Source organism: Prionailurus viverrinus, chromosome A2 (genome assembly GCF_022837055.1).
Source record: "Prionailurus viverrinus isolate Anna chromosome A2, UM_Priviv_1.0, whole genome shotgun sequence".
Classification (NCBI taxonomy): Eukaryota; Metazoa; Chordata; class Mammalia; order Carnivora; family Felidae; genus Prionailurus; species Prionailurus viverrinus.
The window spans coordinates 95927606-95951791 of record NC_062562.1 but is presented as its reverse complement, the minus strand read 5'-3'; the positions used below and the strand labels follow the sequence as shown (position 1 = coordinate 95951791).

Below are 24186 nucleotides of genomic sequence, written 5' to 3'. Positions count from 1 at the left end.
CCATATAACACTGTTATTTCAAACATTTTTCTGTAATCTATGAACATCTCTCAGTATGTTTTTAAAATTCTTAGTTAAAATGTGTAACTAGTATAAGCTAGTATTTCTCAAAGTATAGTTCTTGAATCCCCTGCATCAAAATTAACCTGATGCTTCTTTAAACAAAGATTGCTGGGACTCAGTATATACAAGTTCATTCACTCTCTAGAAGTAACAGGGCCTAGGAATCTTAAGTTTTGGGGTTTTTTTCTGTTGAAATGATTCCAGATGCAGTAATGAATTTGGATTATTAAAGTAAATTACACAAAAGTGTCTGGCACATAAGTACACTCATACATAGACACACAGAGTAAGTGACAGTCTCTGGATATCAGTAGTTGCATTTATTATGTACATGTTGTATTTTTATGATTTAGCCTGATGAATTATATTGCCTTTGTCAAAGTAGATCACCAAATATCTGTTTCATTTAGGGGAGTACTGATATCATAGATGAGGAGCTAACTGAATTATGATGCTATTTAATAACCTTAGAAACTGGTCTTTCCGAGCCAGTAGATGGATATGTTCTTAAATTTTTTTTTAAATTTTTTGATGTTCATTTTTGAGAGAGAGACAAAGTGCAAGCAGGGGAGGGGCAGAGAGAGAGAGAGAGACAGAATTCGAAGCAGGCTCCAGGCTCTGAGATGTCTGCACAGGGCCCAATGCAGGGCTTGAACATATGAACTGAACCATGAGATCATGACCTGAGCTGAAGTCAGACACTCAACTGATGGGCCACCCAGGCGCCCCTAGACTGATATGTTGTAGGTAAGTTCAGAGATACAATAGTCATATTTGAAGCTGTCCTAAAGATTGCAGATAAGTTTTATATATCAGAATTTAACCTTCACATTAATTTCTGTTTATTTCTAATGGTGCTCTGTCTGAGCCTTATTAAAATTATATATGATTAAGTAAATTGAATGAGAAAGCCTGCTTTATCTCTAATTCTATGCTAAATACTTTTGATTCTACATAGACAGTGCTCTGTTCAGTTTCATACCTTCCAGTGGCCTCAACTATTGACTCCCAAACCTAATATTTCAGCCTCAGATTCTCTTCTGAACTCTGGATCTTAATTTCCAATTTCTTGCTGTTCTAGCTCCACCTAAATGGCCTACAAAAAGAACGTCTATTTCATCACAGCTGGAAACCGTATTTGTTTACTTGCTCAATTCTGTCCTTCCACTTGTATTCTGTTTGGTTAGTGGCACCATCAAATTGCAGCCAGTTGCTTATCCTGGAAATCTTGGAGTGGTCTTCAACTTCTCTCCCCTTTATTACCCTCGACATTCCACTTATCAAATCTTGTCAAATTTCTTATGAGTCCTTTCCCGTTTCCTTCCTCTCTAGTTGCCCTGCATCCGCCTTAGTTAAAGTCCTTCCCACCTGTTCCTAGGTTTGGTGTTACTTCCTCCCTTGCCTCCCCTGGCTGAGGCTGTACACTCTGCCCACTTATCTGCCACACTGGTGCCAAGTTCACCTTTCTTATGGATCTGATCATTTCATTACCCTCTGAAAGCTTTTCATGGTTCCTTACTACATTACAATTAAATTCTATGTCCTCAGTATTGAATGCAGGGCCCTTAATTACATGGTCACTAATGTTCCTATCCAAATTAATGTGTAACCACTTTTCCCACACTTATCCTGTGCTCCAACCCAGTGTTTCCTAATCCTGGCACTGCAGTCACGTGAGAAGTTTCAGTACATTATGACTCAATAAATCTAGGGTGGGGTTCAAGGATTTCTGTTGGTAAAGTATCCAGTGTGATTTTGATATACAGCTAGGGTTTAGAACTCTTATAACCAACTTTAACTAGGAGTTAGCTGAATGCTTTTCCTTTCACAGAGGGAGGTGAGGATGCAATGCTACTACATCAAACAACTCCCTGCCCCATAGAATACAGTGTACCCTCCTGGAGTTACACAGTAATGCAGCCTTGTAGAGAAGGGAAGGAAAGACTATTAACATAGCATGGCTATTAAAGGCTTAAAAATATATAGCATTAGAAAGTCAATTTTCAGGGGTACCTGGGTGACTCAGTCAGCTAAGTGTCTGACTCTTAATTTCAGCTCAGGTCGTGATCTCTTGGTTCATGGGATGAAGCCCCATATCAGGCTCTGTGCTGGCAGTGTTCTCTCTCTCCTCTTTCTGCCCCTCCTCTGCTTGTGCTTGCCCTCTCTCTCAAAATAAATAAATAAACGTTAAAAAAAAAAAGTCAATTTTCAAATAAGGTATTGAGAGGAAAAACTGATCATTGTCTGTCAGACCATAACAAACCAGAAATAACCAATAATGGAGAAATGCAAGTAGGTTTTAATGAGTGCCTAGGATTGGCCAGGCATTATATGTGCACTGGGGATAAAAGACACCTTTTTCCTTTTCATCATTTTTCAATAAATTTGAGTGCCTTTTATGTGCCAGGGATCCATTGCCAAGAAAAACAAAGCCCCTGCCTTTAGGGAACAAATTTTAATGAGGGAGACAATAAATACTCATGGAAATATATATTTATAAAATCTAGTAAGTGTGATGAAAGAAAAATAAGTGTATTATGTAAGCATAAAGAAGGAAACTTGATCTAGCCTTAGAGATCAGGAGAGGCACCCCTGAGCAAGTGATGCTTAAGCTCGCATCTGAGGGATGGGAGTGACAGAAACATATGAGGGAGAAGGGAAATGGGATGAGACGTTTTGACCTCAAGAGTGGTCCTGAAGAATTGATACAATTTTCTCATTTTTAGCTAAGAAGTAAATTTAAACAATTGTTTATCCAAATCACAACAAATGAGTTTCCATTGTAGAAATAAAACCAGAACAGTTAACATTGCACATGATAAATGTATTAGGAAAAAAACTTGGCAAAGAACGTTACATCTTGTAAGATTTAAAGTTACCAAAACTGACACCCCCAAAAATTAGACTTGATAGAAATATGTAAAAAAGTAAAACTGGCCACAGGTTTTTTTTTTTTTTTTAAGTTTATTTCTTTTGAGAGAGAAAGAGAAAGCGAGCACAAGTTGGGGAGGGGCAGATAGAAAAGAGGGTGGAGAGAGAGAGAGAATCCCAAACAGGCTATGCTCTGTCATCTTGGAGCCTAACGTGGGGCTCAGTCTCATGAACCATGAGATTATGACCTGAGCTGAAATCAAGAGTCAGACACTCAACCGACTGAGCCACCCAGGGGCCCACGGTTCTTGACCAAATTTAATGGATAAATTGCTTCAATAAAATTTAAAATTTAATTTGAAGGGTGCCGGGGTGGCTCAGTTGGTTAAGCGACTGACTCTTGGTTTCAACTCAGTTCATGATCTCACATTCGAAGGATCAAGCCCTGCATTAGGCTTATGCTGACAGAGCCGAGCCTGCTTGGGATTCTCTCTCTTCCTCTCTCTCTCTCTCTCTGCCCCTTCCCTGCTCTCTCTCAAAATAAATAATACACTTAAAATAAATGAAAAAATAAAATAAAATTTGATCCTGAGGAACCCAATAGCAAAAACTGTAATTAGAAGAATTTGATATATGCAAAAAACTGTTTGATGAATCAATTCCTTGCTTTATAACTTATTCAGTAAAAAATACTTCCAATGAAAATAATTTTAGTAAAATGAAAATGGAAAAAATATAAATTGTTTTTGCTGTGTAGAAAACTGATGAAGGAATTAAAGTGACTTGAGTCCATGCAAAAAATACTTTCTCAGCAAAAATCCACTTGTGATGGTATGATTCTCATTTAAAGTTTGTATTCATAATGTCAATGCAGAGGTAGGCAGACCGAAAAGGCCCTAAAGCAAAAGAAGGGTAAGTGCTAGGAGTTCTTAGAGGCCTGTGGCCTGGAGGTAAATGAAATATATTTCAGACTTCTTAGAGTGTGAGAAAGGTAATTGCAATACACTGTACCAATTTCTATGTTAGAAGGAAGCACTGGTTATTCAGGATTTGCTGGAAGGGCACCAACCATGGATGGGAAATTAGGGTCATACCCATTAGTTAAATAATAACAATAGCTAATACTTAAAATGTGCCTACTATGTGCCTTGCAGTTGTTTTAGATATATTAATTAATGTAACCCTTACAATAGTCACTCTGAAGCAGATACTGTTATTACCATTTTACAGATGAAGAAACAGAAAGTTAAGTAGCTTTTGCCAAAGAGAATATTAAGCGGTGGAGCTCAGATTCATATCTAGGCAGTCTGCCTCAGGGTATTAATGAACCAGGACCGTGGTGTAAGATTATAATAAAAACATAACAAGATATTTGTTTTCTTCTAAAAAGCTTAGGAGTCAAACTTACTAACAGTGTTGTAAATGTTTTCACTTTCATATATTGTATAACTTTGAAGACAATTGTATATGGAGAGGTTATGTTACTTGTCTAAGGCCAAAAACCATCCTAGAGTCAGAATTCAAAATTTGGCAGTCTGGCTTCTGTATTCAGACATTTGTCAGGTAAAGGAGAGGGAGATGAAGAGGTTTAAAAAAAAAAAAAGCGACTATATCTTGAAGGATGTTGTGTTCCCTGCTAATGAGGGGCCATTGGAGCCTTTGGGACTTGACTAACTTAGATTGGTGTGTTACAAGATCACCCTGGGCCAGTGTACAGAAGGGCTAAAAGGGGTCTGAGTGAGAAAGTATAAGACAGTGGGGAGAAGTGGATTCATGTTTTGACAAAACCCAGTGACCTTTTGGGTTTGGGAAATAAGAGTCATAAATCTCGTCTTTCTGTCCTGGGCAACTGGAAAATGGTATCATACTGCCTAATATAAGGAATGGAAATCATTTGGCGAAATGTATTGAGTTCCACTGAGAAACAGGCAAAGGTAGAGCAGCTCCAAAGCATCTCATTAGGCAAATGGACATCAGTATGCGAAAAAAAAAAAAAATAACTTGGTACCATCCTGCATAGTTTGTATTCAATAAATTTCATATGGCCAAAAATTAAATATTAAATCTAAATGTCAACAGAGAAAAAGAGACTAGTATATTTTAGTGGCAGAGCACATTCATTTATGGATATCATAAGAGATAAGAGATGTCTAAAATGCCTTTTAGGGGCACCTGGGTGACTTAGTTGGTTAAGTGGCTGACTTCAGCTCAGTTCATGATCTTGTGGTTCGTGAGTTTGAGCCCCGCATCAGGCTCTGTGCTGACAGCTCAGAGCCTGGAGTCTGCTTCAGATTCTGTGTCTCCCTCTCTCTCTGCCCCTTCCCCACTCACGCTTTCTCTCTGGCTCTCAAAAAAGTGAATAAATGTTTAAAAGTATTTTTTTAATAGAATAAAATGCCTTTTAAATGTACACAATACAAAGGAAAGAAAAAGAATAAAGGAATTTAGAGCAACCGAATCTCATACCTGGCTAACAGGAATGCAAACTGGTGAAACCATTTTGGAAGAGTTTGGTAGTTTCCAAGTTAAAAAAAAACACCTACTGTAGAACCAAGTCATTCCACTCCTAGAAATTTATCAAAGAAATAAAAACTTATATTCACACAAAAATCTGTAATCAGATGTATATACGTTACACTTTCAATTTTTTTTCACAATTCATATGAGATATAACAATTGATAACTGCCCCAAATTGGAAACAACCCAAATATCCTTTGATGGTGAATGAAACAAACTCAGATACATCCATATCAAATACTACTCAGCAACAAAAAAGAATAAACAATTCATGAACAATATGGATGAATTTCAAATACTAACTGAAAGAAGCCAGACTCAAAAAGTTACAAATTGTAACATTCCATTTGTATGACATTCTGGGAGAGGCAAAACTGTAATGAAGTCAGAAAACAATTAGTAATCATCAGAGGATTAGAATGGGAGTGAGGAGATGTGGGACTATAAAGGGGGAGCATGAGGGAATTTGGGGAAGTAAAAAAACTGTTCTATATTTTGACTGATTGACGAATAGTATATCTTTGTCACATCTCATGAAATTGTACATCAAAATAGGAAATTTTACTACACATAAATTTTAAAAGCACATATGAGAAAAGATCATGGGTGCCTGGGTGGTGCAGTCAGTTAAGCGTCTGACTGTTGATCTTGGCTCAGGTCATGATCTCACAGTTTGTGAGTTCGAGTTCCACAATGGGCTGTGTTGATGGAGTGGAACCTGCTTGGGATTGTCTCTCCTCTCTGTCCCTCACCCACTTGTGCTCTCTCCCCAAATAAATAAACTTAAAAAAAATTGAAAAAAAATAAAAGATCATAACTTGTTATGTAAATGTTGAAAATTTACCAAAAATATATAAAAATTTAGTAGAAATGTCAGTATTCACATTCCAGTAGGGAGTAGTCAGAGGTTAACAGAGAGACTATATGTTCAGAAATGCAGACAACTTTAAATTATGGGGGGAACACCTACCTAGGTAGCTCAGTTGGTTAAGCATCTGACTCTTGATTTTGGCTCAGGTCATGATCTCACGGTTCGTGGGTTTGAGCCCTGCACCAGGCTCTGCACTTGCAGTGTGGAACATGCTTGGGAGTCTCTCTCTTCCTCTCTGTCTGCCCCTCCCCTAAATTCTCTCTCTCAAAAATAAATAAAATATGGGGAAATATAAAACTTTGTTAATAAAAATGCAAAATCTTGTTAAATTATTTAAATTCTATGAAATAACTAATTACATTAATAAAAATCAATGTTGGCACAGGACTGAGACAACATACAAGAATATTTCTGGTTGCTACTAAAAATTGGTTTAATCTTTTGGTAAAACAGTCTGGAAAATATTTACCCCCTTTGAATTGACCCCACATTGAGGACACTCAAAGGATGAGCCCACTGACCTCACTTTCTCATTTGCAGTGCTTTACTGGTATAATTTCTCCTGCTTGCTTAGAGAGTAGACTGTATGTGCTCCAATTCAACGAGGGGAAAAAAATAATAGTTTTCCAACAGGACGGTAAAAATGAAAATTGTAGAGTTAAAAATAATGCATATCCAAAGCAATTGTTTTTAAAGGAAGTCTCCGCCAGAGCATACTAAAAGCTTTAGTTAGAAATCATAAAATTATGTCATCAACTCAATTGTATAAGCAAATAACGCAAGTATAAATCCCACACCAGTAATTAGCAAATCATTTGTTGACTTTTGGAATGTGCTATGTGATGTTTTAATAACACGCCTTCCCAGTTACATTTTACAGATGTTGATTATACTTTGTGTTTGTATTTATTGAATATATACCAGTGAGGCCATGAAAGGATAAGTCATCTGCAGACAGAAAAATGGATAAAAAAATTTCACTTAAGTCAAATGTGTGCTATTTTTCCTTTCTAAATTGTTTGCTTCCAGTTAATGTTGGAATAGTTTTGTACACACAACCACTAGGAGGAAGAAAAGCCAGTATGGGTTTTTAATTTATTTCAACTATTTCACTCACAAGTAATTAAGTGTATATAGTTAAAAGTTGGATTTTAATTAATATTATCTGAACTTTGACTTACTTGATAAATCATTTACTATTTGAAAATATATGGACCACATATCTTATGTTACATAACAGTTTAAAAATAGGGCTTTACTAACTGCTATCAAGTTATTAAGTTTCCCTTCTTAAGTCATAATCAGTCATTGAAAAAAATGGTAAAATATATCATTCACATTTACAATTCCAAGATGGATTAAATAAACACTATGATGAGAGCATGACAAAATGTTTTTGAAACTTATTTTCTAGTTATGAATAAACTTTGAGACAGTTCTAGGTAAAGAAAATCTAATTTGCTTTTTAATGTGGAGTTTAAATCACAAGTCAGAAACTTCATAAACTCCCTAAAAGAAAGGGAATGAAAAAAAAAAATAATAAGAAAACTACCTGTATTCCAAAGACCAAAGGTAATACAAATAGACATATTAAAATTAAGAAGCTTTTTTCACTTCTGCTTTATGCTGAGTAAGGAAAGTAAGTATAATAAGCAGCAGCTTTTAATGCCTTGATTGAAAAAACAAAAAATACAGACTTCTGGAACACCATCAAATCATATGTATTTCCAACAGTATTAGTTAAAAGCAGTGGAATATAATAGAGAACCCAGAAATAAAGCCACACATATTTGGCCAATTAATTTACAACAAAGGAGTCAATCATATACAATGGGAAAAGGACAGTCTCTTCAATAAATGGGGCTGGGGAAACTGGACCACTGTCTTAACAGTATGCACAATAATTAACATAAAATGGATTAATTATTTGAATATAAGACCCAAAACCATAAAACTCCTAAATAGAAATTATAGGGGGGTAAGCTCCTTTCCATCGGTCTTAGTGAGGAGTTTTTGGATTTGACACCAAAAGCAAAGGCAGCAAAAAATAAGTAAATATGGGACTACATCAAATTAAAAACTGCACAGCAAAGGAAACCATCAACAAAATGAAAAGGCAACCAATAGATATTTGCAAGTTATATATCTATAAGGGGGTTAATACCCAAGGTATGTAAAGAACTCATACAACTCAATAGCAAAAAAAAAAAAAAAAATTTAAAAATGGGCAGACGATCTGAAGAGACATTTTTTTTAAGTTTATTTATTTATTTTTGAAAGAGAGCAGAGAGAGAGAGAGGGGGAGACACAGAATCTGAAGCAGGCTCCAGACTCTGAGCTGTCAGTGCAGAGCCCAACGCAGGGCTCCAACCCACGAACCGTGAGATCATGACCTGAGCTGAAGTCAGACACCTAACCGACTGACCATCCAGGGGCCCCTGAATGGACATTTTCCCAAAGATATACAGATGGCCAACAGGCATGTGAAAAAGTACTCAACATCACTCATCATCAGGGAAATGCAAATCAAAATCACAATGAGATATCACCTCACACCTGTTAGAATGGCTAGTATCAAAAAGAAAATGGGGCACCTAGGTGGCTCAGTCAGTTGAGCAACTGACTTGATTTCAGCTCAGGTCATGATCCCAGGGTTGTGGGATTGAGCCCTGCGTTGGGTTCCACACTGAGCGTGGATCCTGCTTATGAGTCCGTCTCTCTCTCTGACCCTCTCCGCCTCTTGTGCTCTCTAAAATAGAATTAAAAATTTAAAAGAAAAGTGTTGGCAAAGGTGTGGAGAAATGGAAATGCTTGTGCACTACTGGTGGAAATGTAAACTGGTACAGCCACTATGGAAAACAGTATGGAGTTTCCTCAAAAAATTACAAATAGAACTGCCATATGATCTGGCAATTGCACTTCTGGGTATTTATCCAAAGGAAATGGAAACACTAACTCAAAAAAAAAAATACATGTACCCCCATGTTCCCTGTAGTATTATTTACAATAGCTAAGACATAACAACAACCTAGCTGTCCATCAATGAATGAATGAATGGGTTTTAAAAAGTGCCATACTTATATATTTATACAATGGGATATTATTCAGCCATAAAAAGGGAATATTGCCATTACCAACAACACGGATGGACCTTGAGAGCATTATACTAAGTGAAGTAAGTCAGATGGAGAAACACAAATACCATATGATCTCACTTATACATGGAATCTAAAACAACAAAAACAAAAGCAAGCTCATAGGGAAAACAGATTGGTGGTTGCCAGAGGCAGGGGGTAAGGGGTGGGTGAAATGGGTGAAAGAAGTCCAAAAGGGACAAAATTCCAGTTATGAATTAAGTCATGGGAATATACATCATGGTGATTATAGTTAATACTACTGTATATTTGAAATTTGCTAAAAGAGTAGATCTTAAAAGTTCATAGGAAAAAAGTTTTTGTAACTGTATGGTGTTGGATGTTAACTAGACTTACTGTGGTGATCATTTTGCAACATATGCAAATATCAAATCACTATTTTGTACACCAGAAACTAATGTTATATGTCAATTATATCTCAGTTTTAAAAAAGACAAAATATAGACTTCTGGAACACAAGCAAATTATACGTATTTCCAATTAGTCACAAAGTTCTTAACTTTAAGCAGATGACAACTTGCCAATTAAATCCACAAAACAGGATACTAAAAGGCTACACATGTAGAATTATAGAAAAGGGAACCTCAATGCTTTCCATATATTCTAAGAAGCTAATTGCATTCATTTTTCAACTTCAAATTTCAAATTGGAATTTGGCGGTGACAGAGGGCCTGGGAGATCCATACACTAAAACAATTTGAACTGTTGCAAGCTATGGAAAAGGGCTGGGGAAAGTGATAGGTCAACCACCCTGGTAACCAGGAGAACGGTGACTCTTCACCAAGGTGGAGTGCCCTACTCTGCAAAGGCCTCTGCAAATGAAAGGAGAGCGTTTGACGTGAGTCTATGGATAATATGCATTGGAGATTTTCTGTTAATTTAGTATTCTAAGAAAATTTTAAACACCACCTTGAAATAGGGATGTGATAGTGTTCATGAAAAGATATGAATGAATTCAAGCGATGTTTTTAGAATACTTTATTCAGTTGTAGTAAAACTCATTGGTTCAGTTTTGTTATATTTTAAATATTTGTATTAGTAAACCAAACAAGATCATTTTTAAGTTTTCTATTTCTTTTTTCTAAAAACTTAATATCAGGTTTTTCAATTACATCTCATATTTATGACTACAAAAACTTCCTATATTTTTTTCTGCCATGGTTTGGTTATACTAGTCTAGAACCAAATCAGTCTTGTAACCTCAACCTTTCTCGTTTAGATGAAAGGAGAAGGCAGGTCACAGTCACTCCTGGAACCTTCTCAAATAGCAGCCCCCTGTCCTGTGTCCACACTCTCTTCCCAGTATCCTTCCTTGGAACTGCAAAGGCAGACCCGCCTGCAAATCTCCAAACCCTTGGGATGTCGGCGATCCCTTTAAACAGTGGTGCAGTCGTCACCTCACGAGATGAGCAAGCTCAGTTATTCCTGGGCCCTGGCAGCGCACCTTCAGCCTGGTTCGTGGTTTGGGACCCCAGCTGGGGTGGAAGAATGGCCAGATGGGTTGCTGAGACCAAAAGAGATTCCGTGAGGCGGTTTGAGCGAACAGTGATAGACTGGGTCTTCCACGTCACTAAGTGCCATTTTCACCTGGCTCTGTAGCCTGCTGTTCACTTCGCAGTTAGGAAAACAATGCTCGGTAGAAGCACCTGGAGTTCTCTAACCTAAACGTGGCCGCTGGCGCGCGTCCCTCTAGGAGAACTGAACGGAGACCCCGGCCTCCCCGCCGGTGTCGTAGTGTGACCCAGGCCAGCTCAGAAACGCGCAGGGGCGCGGCGGATCCGAGACGCTGGGGGCACAGGGTGGCTTCAGTGCGGGACAGCAGGTCTCCGCTATCGCCCGAGTTGCTGGATGCTTCCCTGCCCGCATCCCTGCCCTGTCTGCGACTTGAGTCGCAGCCGCTGAGAGGCTCCAGGTGAAGCAAAGAGCTGTGACTTATTTAGGCCACCATCCTCAAATCCAAAACCAAGTTTTCTTCTCCCATTTCCCCTCAACACCTACAGCTCTTTATGTCCTCCCTCTTCATGCCCCAGGGATACCCACCTCTGGCATGTGTGAGTCCTGTCTCACATTGCTTTAGCCTCTGTTGAGGGGCCTTTATTCCACACTCCAGGAAACAATTTGTTAATGCTGCAAGATATTAAAACGTCCTGCGGTTAGTGTCCAGGTCTTTCAAATAGGTAACAAATTACATAGAATTGTACAACTTGGCTAGTATTTATGAAAACAGAGTTGGGATCTGTTTTTGCCTATTAGGTTGGCAGTATTTACTCTTTTTTAAAGAAATGTTTATTTGTTTATTTTGAGAGTGCATAAGCAGGGGAGGGGCCAGAGAAAGGAAGAGAGAGAATCCCAAGCAGGCTCCAGTGCTGTCAGCACACAGATGGCTCAATCTCAGGAACCAAAAGTTCATGAACTACAGCAGAAATCAGGAGTAGCAAGCTTACCAGGCACAGAGCCACCTAGGCACCCCCGTATTTACTTTTAAGTGAGTCTCTCAGTGCTTGTGAAAATGAGGGGGGAAAAAGACTCTCTCCTATAGATTTTAAGAATGTTATTTTGCTATGTGGATCAGCCTTCAAAATATTTACATGCTAATGGTTATACAATTGATAACACAGATGAGAACAGAATTTGGCAGGCAGGAAAGATAATGCTTTTCAAATATTTTATTTCAAATCACAGTATGTTAACTACAACGTATATATCCTGTGATGATGATAATGTTCAATATCTGCACTGTTCAGTAAGGTGGTCACTAGGCACATTTGGCTGTTATGCACTTGAAATGTGGCTAGTGTGACTGAGAAGCTAAATTATAATTTTCTTTAATTTAAATTGAAATAGCCACGTGTAGCTACTGCTACCATAGTAGACAATGATGCTATATAGTAAGGTCTCAATTTTGTAAAAAACCAAAAACAAAAAACAATAGTAGTATTTATGATATTACCACTGGTTATCTCTAGGAAGCATTTATAGAAAACATCATAGTTGCTTCTTCAGCATCTGTTCTTCCTTTGGGTTTGGGCTGCTCTATCTCCCTGAGCACGCATGCGTACACACACACACACACACACACACACATTTCCTCTATGATATTTGGGGTAGGCAAATGCTAACCCTGGCTACGGGGGTGAGCCATACTATCTAAAATAATATTACTCTGACTCCTGGCCACAGTCATTGATACAAGATTGGGCATTTGACCTAGTTTGGGCCAATAGAATAAGCGATCTCATCTCTGACTCTATTTCTCCTCTATTACCAGTCCAAACTGGATGCAGCATTCACCATTAATTTGTAGGTATCTAACACAAAGACCAGAGCAGCCCTTGTGTAGTTAAGTGTTTCATCTTACGCTCTTTTGTTACACAGCAATGTGAATGTACCGAATGCTACTAACTACACACTTTAAAATAATTAAAATGATAAACTTTACATATATTTTACCACAATTAAAAAAATAAAAACAACCCTTTTGCAGAAACACAACCATACACCTGGGGAAAAAACTACCGTGAACTGTGGTAACCCATCAAGATCACAATCCCATGTATGCCACACTTACAAAGAAAGCCCTAGGGCTACAGCCACCTGAAAAAGCCATCCCACAAAAGTCAAATGCACAATCTGGGCTGCTGCAAAATGTCGAGGTCAAACCTCTACAGCCATAAACCATGGACCCTTAACACCCCAGAGACTTAATTTCTCCAGAATCAGAGAAACCCCAACGTGGGCTTGAACTCATGAACTGTGAGATCATGACCTGAGCTGAAGTTGGATGCTCAACCAACTGAGCCACCCAGGTATCCCAGTTCCCCCCCAATTTTGACATAATTACTTTGTCATCACACAGATGGACAATCTTGGCTCCCTTAACAGGTATTCAACCCTTTTTTATTCTATGCAAGCCAGCTGACTAGAACACATATCTTTTTTTTTTTTTTAATTTTTTTTTCAACGTTTTTGATTTATTTTTGGGACAGAGACAGAGCATGAACGGGGGAGGGGCAGAGAGAGAGGGAGACACAGAATCGGAAACAGGCTCCGGGCTCTGAGCCATCAGCCCAGAGCCTGACGCGGGGCTCGAACTCACGGACCGCGAGATCGTGACCTGGCTGAAGTCGGACGCTTAACCGACTGCGTCACCCAGGCGCCCCCTAGAACACATATCTTGTAGGCAGAAAGACCTGGAGGGAACCCAGAAGGAGCTGAGGTCATCAGTTATTCAAGTGTTCTCTGTAAAGGAGATATTCTGGAGATGAGGTTCAAGGCCAAGGGCATTACACAGATGGAGTTTCCTCTATATAGAAATATGAAGCCAGGAGAAGGTAGTTACTTCACCACGTCTTGAGAAGAAAAAGAAAACTTGGACAAACCAGTAACCATCACATATAATAAGTAAGAGATCAAAAAAAATTTTTACAGGGGTACCTTTGTGGCTCAGTCGGTTAAGCATCCAACTTCAGCTCAGGTCATTATCTCTCAATTCATGAGTTCAAGCCCCGCATTGGGCTGTATGCTGACAGCTCAGAGCCTAGAGCCAGCATGGGATTCTGTGCCTCCCTCTCTCTCTGCCCCTTCCCTGCTTGTGTTCTGTCTCTTTCAAAAAATAAAATAAAAAATGTTAAAAAATTTAAAAAAATTACAGAACTTTTAGGGAACAGATTATCCCTATAACATAAAATGCTTCAACAAATAGATAATTAGCTTACTTTATGAGGTTAACCTTGACAACAAAACTGGATAAGAACATTACAAAAAAGTAAAATTATCAACAAAATTGCTAATAATATAGGCATAAAAACTCTGAGTAAATGTTACATGTAATTCAGAAGTGAATTAAAAAGCAATGTATCATGACCAAGTTTGATTTACCCTCCGAATGCCAGATGTTCAATAAAGCAAATCTATTAATGTAATATGCCACATTAGCAGATTAAAAATATAAGACAAAGATAGCTGCTATCATTCCCCCTATTCCACATTGTACTTACTGAAGGGCTTGAAAAATGCACTAAGACAATACATGAGTCAGAGAATTGGATAAGAAGAAACAAATACTGCCAATGTTTATGACACTGTCTTTATAAAAAAATCTAGGAGGATGTATAAATCCCAGTCATATTACTGAAGACAAGATCAACAAACAAAAACCATTAGTGTTCCTATATACCAATATTTAAAAAACTAAAAAAAGACATAGAAATCAGATATCATTCCTAATAGCAAAAGAGATATACAATGTTATTAAATAGGAAGAATCAATATCATAAATGTATCACTTCTCTCCCAAATTAGTTCACAAATTTAATCCAATTCTTATTGAAATACAAGCAAGATATTTTGTGGAACTTGGACCCTGACATTGATCTGGGTATGTAAAGGATTGAGAATAACCACCATAGTTTTGAAGAAAAAGGATAAGGGAAGAGGACTATCTCTACCAGGTACCAAGATTTATTATAAAGTTATAATCATTAAAACATGTGCTTTGATGCAAACTTAGGCAAATATATAAAATGAATAGAACTGAAAGTCAGAAACAGCTCTACACATATGACTGAGGCAGCATTAGAAATCAGTGAAGAAAGAATTTACTATTGAATATATTGAAAAATTAAATTAGATCCCTTCCTTACAGCATATGCAAAATAATTTCCAAATGGATTAAAGAACTAACTGTGAGAGACAAAGCATAATTTTTTTAAAAAATTGTGCTGGATATATACCATTTACCACTTACATCATCTGTTAGTCTTTGCTGCATAGGAAACACTTTAAGCTCACGATTCTGTAAGCCATTTGGGGTTGGCTCAGTTAGACAATTCTTCTGATATTGGTGGCTAGGCTCACTCATGCATTTGTGGTCAGCTGTCTGTCACCTAGATCACTCTGCTTCTGAGTGTTGGCTGGCTGAAGGCTGGAGTCAGTAGCCAACTGTCTCTCATCATCCAGTAAGCTATCCAGACTTCTTCACACAGCATAGATGGTAGGGGTCTCAAAAACTGTGAGAGGACAGTCAGTCTCCCAGTGTCTGAGTGCTTTTCAAAGTTCTGTCTGTATCTTGGTTGCTAATGCCCCATTGACCAAAATCAGTCACATGGCCAACATGAGATTCAAGAGATGAGGAAATAGACTCTACTTCTTGGTACACATACAGACATTGGAAAAACTTGTGGCCATTTTTGTAATCTCTATTCTCTGATTCTGCTTTGTGCCCCAAAGGGCTAAACTGTAGGGACTTCATCAAGGGTCCCTCATGCTCTCTGGCTTCCCTATTAGTTTAGCCAACAGGGAGCTGCAGCAGAAGCTAAGAATGGAGGAGAATGAGAATGAGGATTTATTCCCCTGGCTCTCTTTGTTATAGCATTGCTGCAGGCTGTGTTCATTCACCAGGGCCCAAGCTCCAGTTAGGTGGCCTTTGTCCACAGTGTACTGTCTGGGTTCTCTCTCACTTCCACTTCAGGCTTAGGAGTATCAGTGGGGCTTACTGTACTAGCTCTAGGATACAACACTCTCCTCTGTGATTTCCCTACACTCTACCCATACCTTTGTAAATAAACTGTTAAACTTTCCTCAAGTTTACAAATTCAGACTTTGAATTTGAGGGGATCATGTTCTCGTATGATACAGAAGTAAATATAGAAGACTTTTTCAAGTCACAAAAAACAAAAACCATAAAATTAAAACACTACAAAACACATTGTGGAAATAGAAAATCATAAACCTAAATACTTGGACTTAGCCATGGTTAAAGTTAAAGCCAAAGGCCATACATTTTGAGAAACTTTGAGTGGAGATGATTTGGACACAGATAATTTTAATAATCTTTAGCACTAAGTTAAACAAAAGCCAAAAATATATTGATTAAATCACAGTCTGGCCTGGTGTGGTTAAGGCTCTACTGAAATTAGTTCTATGCATGATATAAAATAATTTATTTAATATGCCTCCTATAATGGACATTTATGTCATTTCTAATATGTTACTATTAAAAACTATGCTTTTTGCATCCACTTAAGAATTCATTCTCTATCCTTGGGGCACCTGGGTGGCTCAGTTGGTTAAGCATCCGACTCTTGGTTTCGGCTCAGATCATGATCTCAAGGTTCGTGGGTTCAGGCCCCACATTGGGCTCCATGCTGGCAGTGCGGAATCTGTTTAGGATTGTCTCTCTCTCCCCCCCCCCCCCCGCCCCTCCCCTATGTGCACTCTCTTTCTCAAAATAAATAAATAAACTTAAAAATATATTTTAAAAAAGAATTCATTCTCTATCCTAATGTCATGAAGACATCTTCCAATTTCATATACTTGAAATCTCACTGTTTTATTTTTCACATTTAAATCTATAATCCACCTAAAATTGATTTTTGTGGATGGCAAGATAGGAGTCAAATATCTTTTTCTTTCTATATGAATTCCCAGTTGACCCAGAATCAAAAGGCATACTTTCTATAGTGATCTTAGTGCCACCTTTGTCATGTTCCTCCTTTTAATTTCAACTTTTTTATGATCTTATGCTTTAGAGTCATGGTTCATAAATAGCACTTAGGTTTTTTGTTTGTTCGTTTGTTTTTAATCTGACTTTGAATTGGTTATTTAGTCCATTCACATTTATTTTGATCATAATATGCTTGGACTTGTTTCTACTTACTTTTAAATATTTTTCTGTCCAATTTCTTTTTCTCTCCTTTAGTACTTTTTAAAAATTCTGACTGAATATTGTTATTGTTCCTCTTTTCCTTTTCTCCTCTTTTTCTCCTGTGTTTCTCCTTAAAGTTTTTCTCTTTACAAGTCTGGTATTTATTCTCTCTACTTTCATTCTGTTGATAATAAGTCTTAAAAATTAATCGGGGTGCACGGGTGGCTCAGTCATTTAAGCATCCCAAACTCGGTTTCGGCTCATGTCATGATCTCGTGGTTCGTGGGTTCAAGCCCCACATCAGCCTCTGCACTGGCAGCGCAGAGCCTGCTTGGGATTTTCTCTCTCCCTCTGCCCCTCCCCTGCTTGTACTCTTTCTCTGAAAATAAATAAATAAACTTAAAAAAATTATCAAATTTTATCAAGCATGCCTAACACAGTCTTAAAACTGAACAACTTATCATCTACCTCAGATAAAATAGACTTTAGAATGTTTTAGCTCAGGTCTTGTTTTTATTTTATTTTGAAATGATTTTAGATTTACAGAAAAATTGCAATAGTAAAGATAATTCCTTTCTACCCTTCACCCAGCTTCTCCTAATAGTAATAGTTTTCATAATCATAGTACAATTATCAAAACAAGAATACTACTAACTAAACTATAGACTTTATTTGAAATTTATGTTTTTCATTAAGGTCTTTTTTCTGTATCATAATCTAACCCAGGATCCCATATTACATTTAATTGTCAAGTCCCCTTAGTCTCTGACAGTCTATGACATTTCTGAGTCTTTTTTGTATTTTATGTCCTCAATATTTTTGAAGATAACTGATCAGTTTTTTTGCAGAATGTCCCTCAATTTGGATTTGTGTGATTTTTTTTCCTGATTTGACGGAGCTTATGCATTTTTGGCAAGAAAAGAGAGCAGAAAAAACAGCATTTAACATATTGCTGGCTTTTATAATATTTAAAACTTTTATAATGTTTAGAATTTTTGCCTTGAGTAAAGTTGGCCTGTAACTTTTCATACTGTCCGTACTACGTGTTGATGTCAATGTTAATGTGAGTGTCATAAAACAAGCTGGAAAATGTTCTCTCTTTTTCTATCCTCTTGGAGAGTCTGTGAAATGTTGACACCATACCAGTTTAATAGAAAGGATTTAATATATGGAGTCATGCAGACAAATATTGGAGACCAGAAAAGTAAAGGGGGAACTTCAGTAACACAGAAGATGGTAAAGGATGAAGGGACCAGGGAAAGAGGTTGGGTTATTAAGAACTCCACACCCACAGGACAGACCTACAGAGCTGGGATCCAGACCTCTGAGGGGGTCCTGCCAGCTGTGTGGGTACTTCAGAAATCACACAAAAGACTTGCAGTCAAGCTTCAGTTCTTAAAAAGTTGTTTTACTTCTAGTTATTCTTACAGAAAGCATCTCTTTATTAAGATATTTTACTTCCACCTATTAGAAAGTTATCATAATGTAATGAATTTGTTAGGAAAAGACACTTCAGTACCATATATAAACCTATAATGTCCACAATGCAAATGGCACTCTGTGCATGTCAGGGAGGTCTGGTGTTCCATCTTCCAAAAATTTGCTAAACTCTTTCATTCCTTCACATCTCTTTTCTCATTTTCTTTGACTTTTTTTATTCCTTTCTATAATTTTTTAGAAAGAGAAACCTTTAAAAAATTTTTAAATGTTAATTCATCAAAAAAATTTAAAAATATTTATTTTTGAGAAAGAACATGAGAGGGGGAGAGGCAGAGAGAGAGAGAGAGAGAGGGACAGAGAATCTGAAACAGGCTCTCCGCTGACAGCAGAGAGCCCTATGCAGGGCTTGAACCCACCAACTGCGAGGTCATGACCTGAGCCAAAGTCGAAGCTTAACTGACTGAGCTAGACAGGTGCCCCAAATGTTTATTTTTGAGAGGGGGAGGGTGCGTGGGAGCTGGGGAGGGGCAGAGAGATTGGGGGTCAGAGGATTTGAAGGAGGCTCTGCGCTGACAGGAAAGAGCCTGACGCCGGACTCCAACTCATAAACCGTGGGATCATGACCTGAGCCAAAGTTGGGTGCTCGACTGAACAACCCAGATGCCTTTCTTTTCTATAATTTTAATGTGATTTCAAAAGTATCATGTGATACATGTATGTAATCAATAAACTATTTTTTTAACTAGCAATCATATGTAAAATTAACTTATTAGGTATAAATGTATTATTTTATATCTGTTAAATTATTCATTATGGAATACGAATTATTTTAAAATTAATTTGTAATTTTGATATCTTTATTATATCTCTTCTTTTAACATCCACATTTGTTTTGTAGGTTCAAAGGAGAAATTTAACATGAAAATTAAAATTGAGTTACAGTCTTGTTTTGGTATAAAACATACCAGCAAATAAGATGTCTGAAAAGGAGGGTACTTCAGAAGAGCTAGAAGATATCACTAGTCAACGTAGGAAAGAATCTGGATCATGGTCAGAAGAGCCTGAATTTATTAAAGAAACATCAAATTCATTAGAGGAAGTTTGTGATGGGAAACCTTCCAGTCAGATTTGTGAAACACATCTTAGAAATGATAAATTAGGTATATATGATGATACATCAGCATTGCCCCCCGAAAATAAATCTAAGAGAAATGAAGAACAAAGGAAAACTCTTCAATTTTCTGAAACAATCACTCTATATGACACCTTTCAGTCAAAAGGGCTATTTCACAAAGTCCACCATTATCAATGACTGAGATGGTTGCTGAAAATCAGGCTTTCACTGGCTTATCTCATGAAACATTAGAAAAAAACAGTGCACAACTCTGAGGAAAATCAGAAAGGACTTGGCTTAGGATCAGATAACTTTACAGTTAACCTCAAGGCCAAGGGTTTACAAGAATTCCCTAAGGACATCTTAAAAATCAAATATGTAAAATATCTATATTTGGATGAGACCCAAATCAAAAGTTTTAAAGGGGCAGACTCAGGTGATCTGCTAGGACTTGAAATTCTATCCTTGCAAGGAAATGGGTTATCATCATTTCTATCTGAAATTCAGGTACTTCATAATTTAAAGATATTAAATGTCAGTCATAATCAAATATCACATATACCTAAAGAAATATCACAGGTTGGGAATATCAGGCAACTCTTTTTTAATAACAATTATATTGAGAATTTTCCTTCTGGGTTAGAAAGTCTTGGAAACTTAGAAATTTTAAGTTCGGCTAAAAATAACTTAAGACATATACCAGACATTCTGTCTAGTTTGAAATACTTGACGGTTCTCAATCTGGAATATAATCAGTTAACAATATTTCCTAAAGCTCTGTGCTTCCTTCCAAAGTTAATTTCACTAAACCTTACTGGAAACCTGATAAGCAGTTTGCCAAAAGAAATTAGGGAGCTTAAACATTTAGGAAAACTTTTACTGGATCATAATCAACTTACTTTTTTGGCTGTGGAGATTTTTCAATTGCTCAAAATGAAAGAAATCCTACTAACTGATAATAAACTGGAAGTTATTTCACCGAAAATTGAGAATTTTAAGGAACTCAGAATTCTAATACTTGATAAAAATTTATTAAAGGAAATACCAGAGAAAATTTCCCACTGTGTAATGTTGAAATGCCTTAGTCTTAGTAATAACAAATTAACAGAACTTCCTAAGAACATCCATAAGCTAAAAAATTTAAGAAAACTCCATGTAAACAGAAATAATATAGTGAGAATACCTGAAAATATCTCACATCTTAATAGTATGTTCAGTCTAGAATTTTCAGGAAATGTAATCACAGATGTTCCCATTGAAGTAAAAAATTGTAGAAAAATAACTAAAGTTGAATTGAGTTATAACAGAATAATGTTTTTCCAGTAGGTTTGTGTGCCTTAGATTCTCTTTATTATTTGAATTTTAATGGAAATTATATTTCAGAAATATCTGTGGATATATCTTTCATGAAACAATTGCTTCATTTAGAGTTAAATAAAAATAAACTCCTCATATTTTCTGAGTATTTATGTTCTCTTCTTAATCTTGAATATCTAGATTTGGTAAAAACCAAATAAGGAAAATTCCACCATTTATTTCCAATATGGTATCACTCTGTGTTCTGATTTTATGCTGTAATAAATTTGAAGCTTTTCCTACAGAAGTATGTACCTTAGAAAATTTGCAAGTATTTGATCTTTCAACAAACCAAATACAGAATATCCCTTCAGATATCTGTAACCTAAAAAGAATCCAGAAATTAAACATCTCAAGCAATCAATTTATATATTTTCCTATTGAGCTGTGCCAACTTCAATCACTGGAAGAGCTGAATATAAATCAGATAAATGGAAGAAAGGCAAGAAATTTATATTTTTGGCCTTGGAGGGAAGTTGGCATTGGAGGGGATTAGAATCTAAACTGTAGTGTATGTGTGTATGTTTTAAAATTAGCTGGAATATTTTATTTGTTTTAAATAGGCTTTTTTCTTTTAAACCCCAAACATGCCTTAAAAATATATTTCTCAACATGAAAGATTCACAGAAAAATATTTCATTAAAATGAAATTCTAAGTAACTAAAGCTGTCAATTTTATAGATTTCTTTTTATTTCAGTTTAATTATAAAAAGGAGTTTTAAAGCCATGGATTATAATATAAACACATTACAGAAAATTTGGAAAAATTGAGAAAAGTAAAAAAAAAAATCATTCCAGAAGGATACTATTGTAAATATAACTATGGGCCACTGGTCATATGTTGATACAACTTACTTTTAGTGTTTTTTTTAATGTATGTGGTTTATATAAGCAATTATAAAAAGTTTCTACACTCAATTTTAGTTTCTTCTATTTTCACTTAATGTAAGCATTTCCACATAATATAACAAATCTTCCCAGTAATTAATTGTTAGAGCCAATACATGATTTATGTAACTAATCATCTGTTATTAAGTATTTAGAGATATTATAATTTTTCATCATATATAAGGCTATGATGAACTTCTTCATAAAAACAACCTTCTTCATATTTTATTTCCTTAGGGAACTTTTCCTAAAGAACTGCTAGATAAATGGGAATAAATGTTCTTATAGTTTAGCATTTTACTTGAACATAAGAATGAATTTTATGGAAATACTTAAAAAAATCAAACAATGTTGATTTATATTAAGATCTTAGTAAACTAATGAAAAGGACCCAGCTATTATCTGGCTAAGTTTAATTTGACCATCAGTCAAATTAAAGTGCTTTGATAGAGCTGGACTATTATCTAGAGCAAGATTTCCCAAAGTCTGTCCTTAAAAACACTAGTCCTGTGAACTGCTCCTTAAAAATAGGTGGGTGGGGTGGGGTAGGGGGGAGAGGGGTTCCTGTGATTACATAGCTTTGAGAAGCACTGGTTTCTTCTCTTAAAGAATCACAATGAACGTTAGTGTATTAAAAGCTCTGTAGAGTCCTGCACTAAAGAAATTGGTTTGTTTCTATTTAACTCACGTTTCCCAAACTTACTTACCCTTTTTAAACCTAACACCTGCTATATAATACATTTCCAGAAAGGCTACTCCAGGGAATAGTTGCTTAAGTAGCTGGAGTGAAAAACGATGCATGTGTTTCAAAAGTTGTTATTGCACTAACAGGCACTTTTTGGTTCTGCATTATAATCATCAACTAATTTCTTGTCTGATTTATAATCCTCTCACTTTCTCCTCCTGTATTTTACTGTGCAGATCTACACGGTTGCGTCCTTAATCTCCTCTTTTTTATTAACTTCATCCCAGACCTCACCACACCATGCACATGACCCTCAAATCTGCGTAACTGGAACTGATCTCCACTACTACTTTAGTCCCTTAGTTCTCAGTTTCCCTGGAAATTCCCTGTTCTTCTATTGTCTCAAACTCAACATGACTTCAGAATCAAACTCCTCTTTCTTTCCAATGTAACTCTCTTCACAACTCCATTTCTGTCTATAATGCTGCTTTCTTCAGACCTACTAAATCTAGAAATCATGAAATCAACTTTCTTCCCTTTCCATCACTAGTTATACTGAAACTTACACCAAAATCGTCTCATTTTTTCCTCTGAAAAAGCTCTTGGATCAACTTCATTTTCCAGTGTCACTGTGTCCAACTGGTCCATGGTTATCACTTACTTCATGTTTAGACTACTCCAGGAGCCTCCTGAGTATTCTCTTTGATTCAGTCTTCTCTTTCATCAGGACTTGTCAAAGCTATCAGATTTCCTTACTGAGAAAATTACAGAGTACTATTCTCAGGAATCCAGACTGCATACCTATAGCCTACTTGTGGCGAGTGGTTGCCAAGGGCAACATTATTACAACATCACTTCAAAGATCACCAGATGGGGTGCCTGGCTGGCTCAGTCAATAGAGCATACGACTCTTGATCTTGGGCTGTGAGTTCCAGTCCCACACTGGGCATAGAGCTTCCTTAAAAAAAGAGAGAGAGAAAAAGAAAGAAAGAGTAGGCAACCATGTAAAATAAAGCTGGATACCCTTTAAAAAAGAAAAATCACCAGATGGAAAAATGATTTATAAGAACTCTTTTCAAAATATATATATAATTGGAAATATCACTTTGATAACCCACTTGAGGTGAAAGTGAAGTGCCTAAAGGATTAATTTATAACAGCAGAGGGTCACTAAACAGTCATTTAAAGAAGATAAGTTCAGGTTCATCAGAGGGCTTTTATTTTGCTAAGTGAAGGATGCCCAACAGGAGTCTTCCTTTCATAGTGGCTCTACTAGCACACAGTTCTTAGGTACTTCATCTAATAAATGTTGAGCAAATAGCGAAAAAGAATATTTGTCTGAAGGAAAGTCAAATTATGAACTTACCCACCTGTCTTGACCTGACTCCTACCTCCTAGGGCCAACTCTTAAGGCCTGCCATGGCCCAGTTCCATCTTCTTTCTCCAAACATACCTTCCTCTGCTTCCTATCACCTGTCTTTACTGTTCACCTTCTCTCTGGCCCATTTTTATGCATGGTATTTGTCTTGCCTTAAGTGTCCTGTGACTTCTACTCAATCCTACTCATTCTTTTTTTAAAA

General features: G+C 36.7%; 1 protein-coding gene and 1 long non-coding RNA gene across 3 annotated transcripts in view; one reads left to right on the top strand and one right to left on the bottom strand.

Annotated features, from left to right (window-relative positions):
• Window positions 1–10599: 10599 nt before the first annotated feature.
• On the bottom strand, window positions 10600–23558 carry LOC125150668 (uncharacterized). Of its 2 annotated transcripts, none has more exons than XR_007146431.1 (4): window positions 23268–23558; window positions 19529–19624; window positions 11519–11605; window positions 10600–10982 (listed from the first exon to the last, which is right to left on the bottom strand). It is a non-coding gene; the product is annotated as an uncharacterized LOC125150668 (long non-coding RNA). The 2 variants fall into 2 exon arrangements; XR_007146434.1 differs by having other exon boundaries at window positions 23408–23558.
• LRRD1 (leucine rich repeats and death domain containing 1) overlaps window positions 19468–24186 on the top strand; it is a 23222-nt gene continuing 18503 nt past the window's right edge. Inside the window, 5 exon segments of the mRNA XM_047830722.1 lie at window positions 19468–19840; window positions 19843–19945; window positions 19947–20989; window positions 20992–21174; window positions 21177–21475. Of these exon segments, the coding sequence (XP_047686678.1) occupies window positions 19540–19840; window positions 19843–19945; window positions 19947–20989; window positions 20992–21174; window positions 21177–21475 (1929 nt within the window). The 5' untranslated portion in view covers window positions 19468–19539.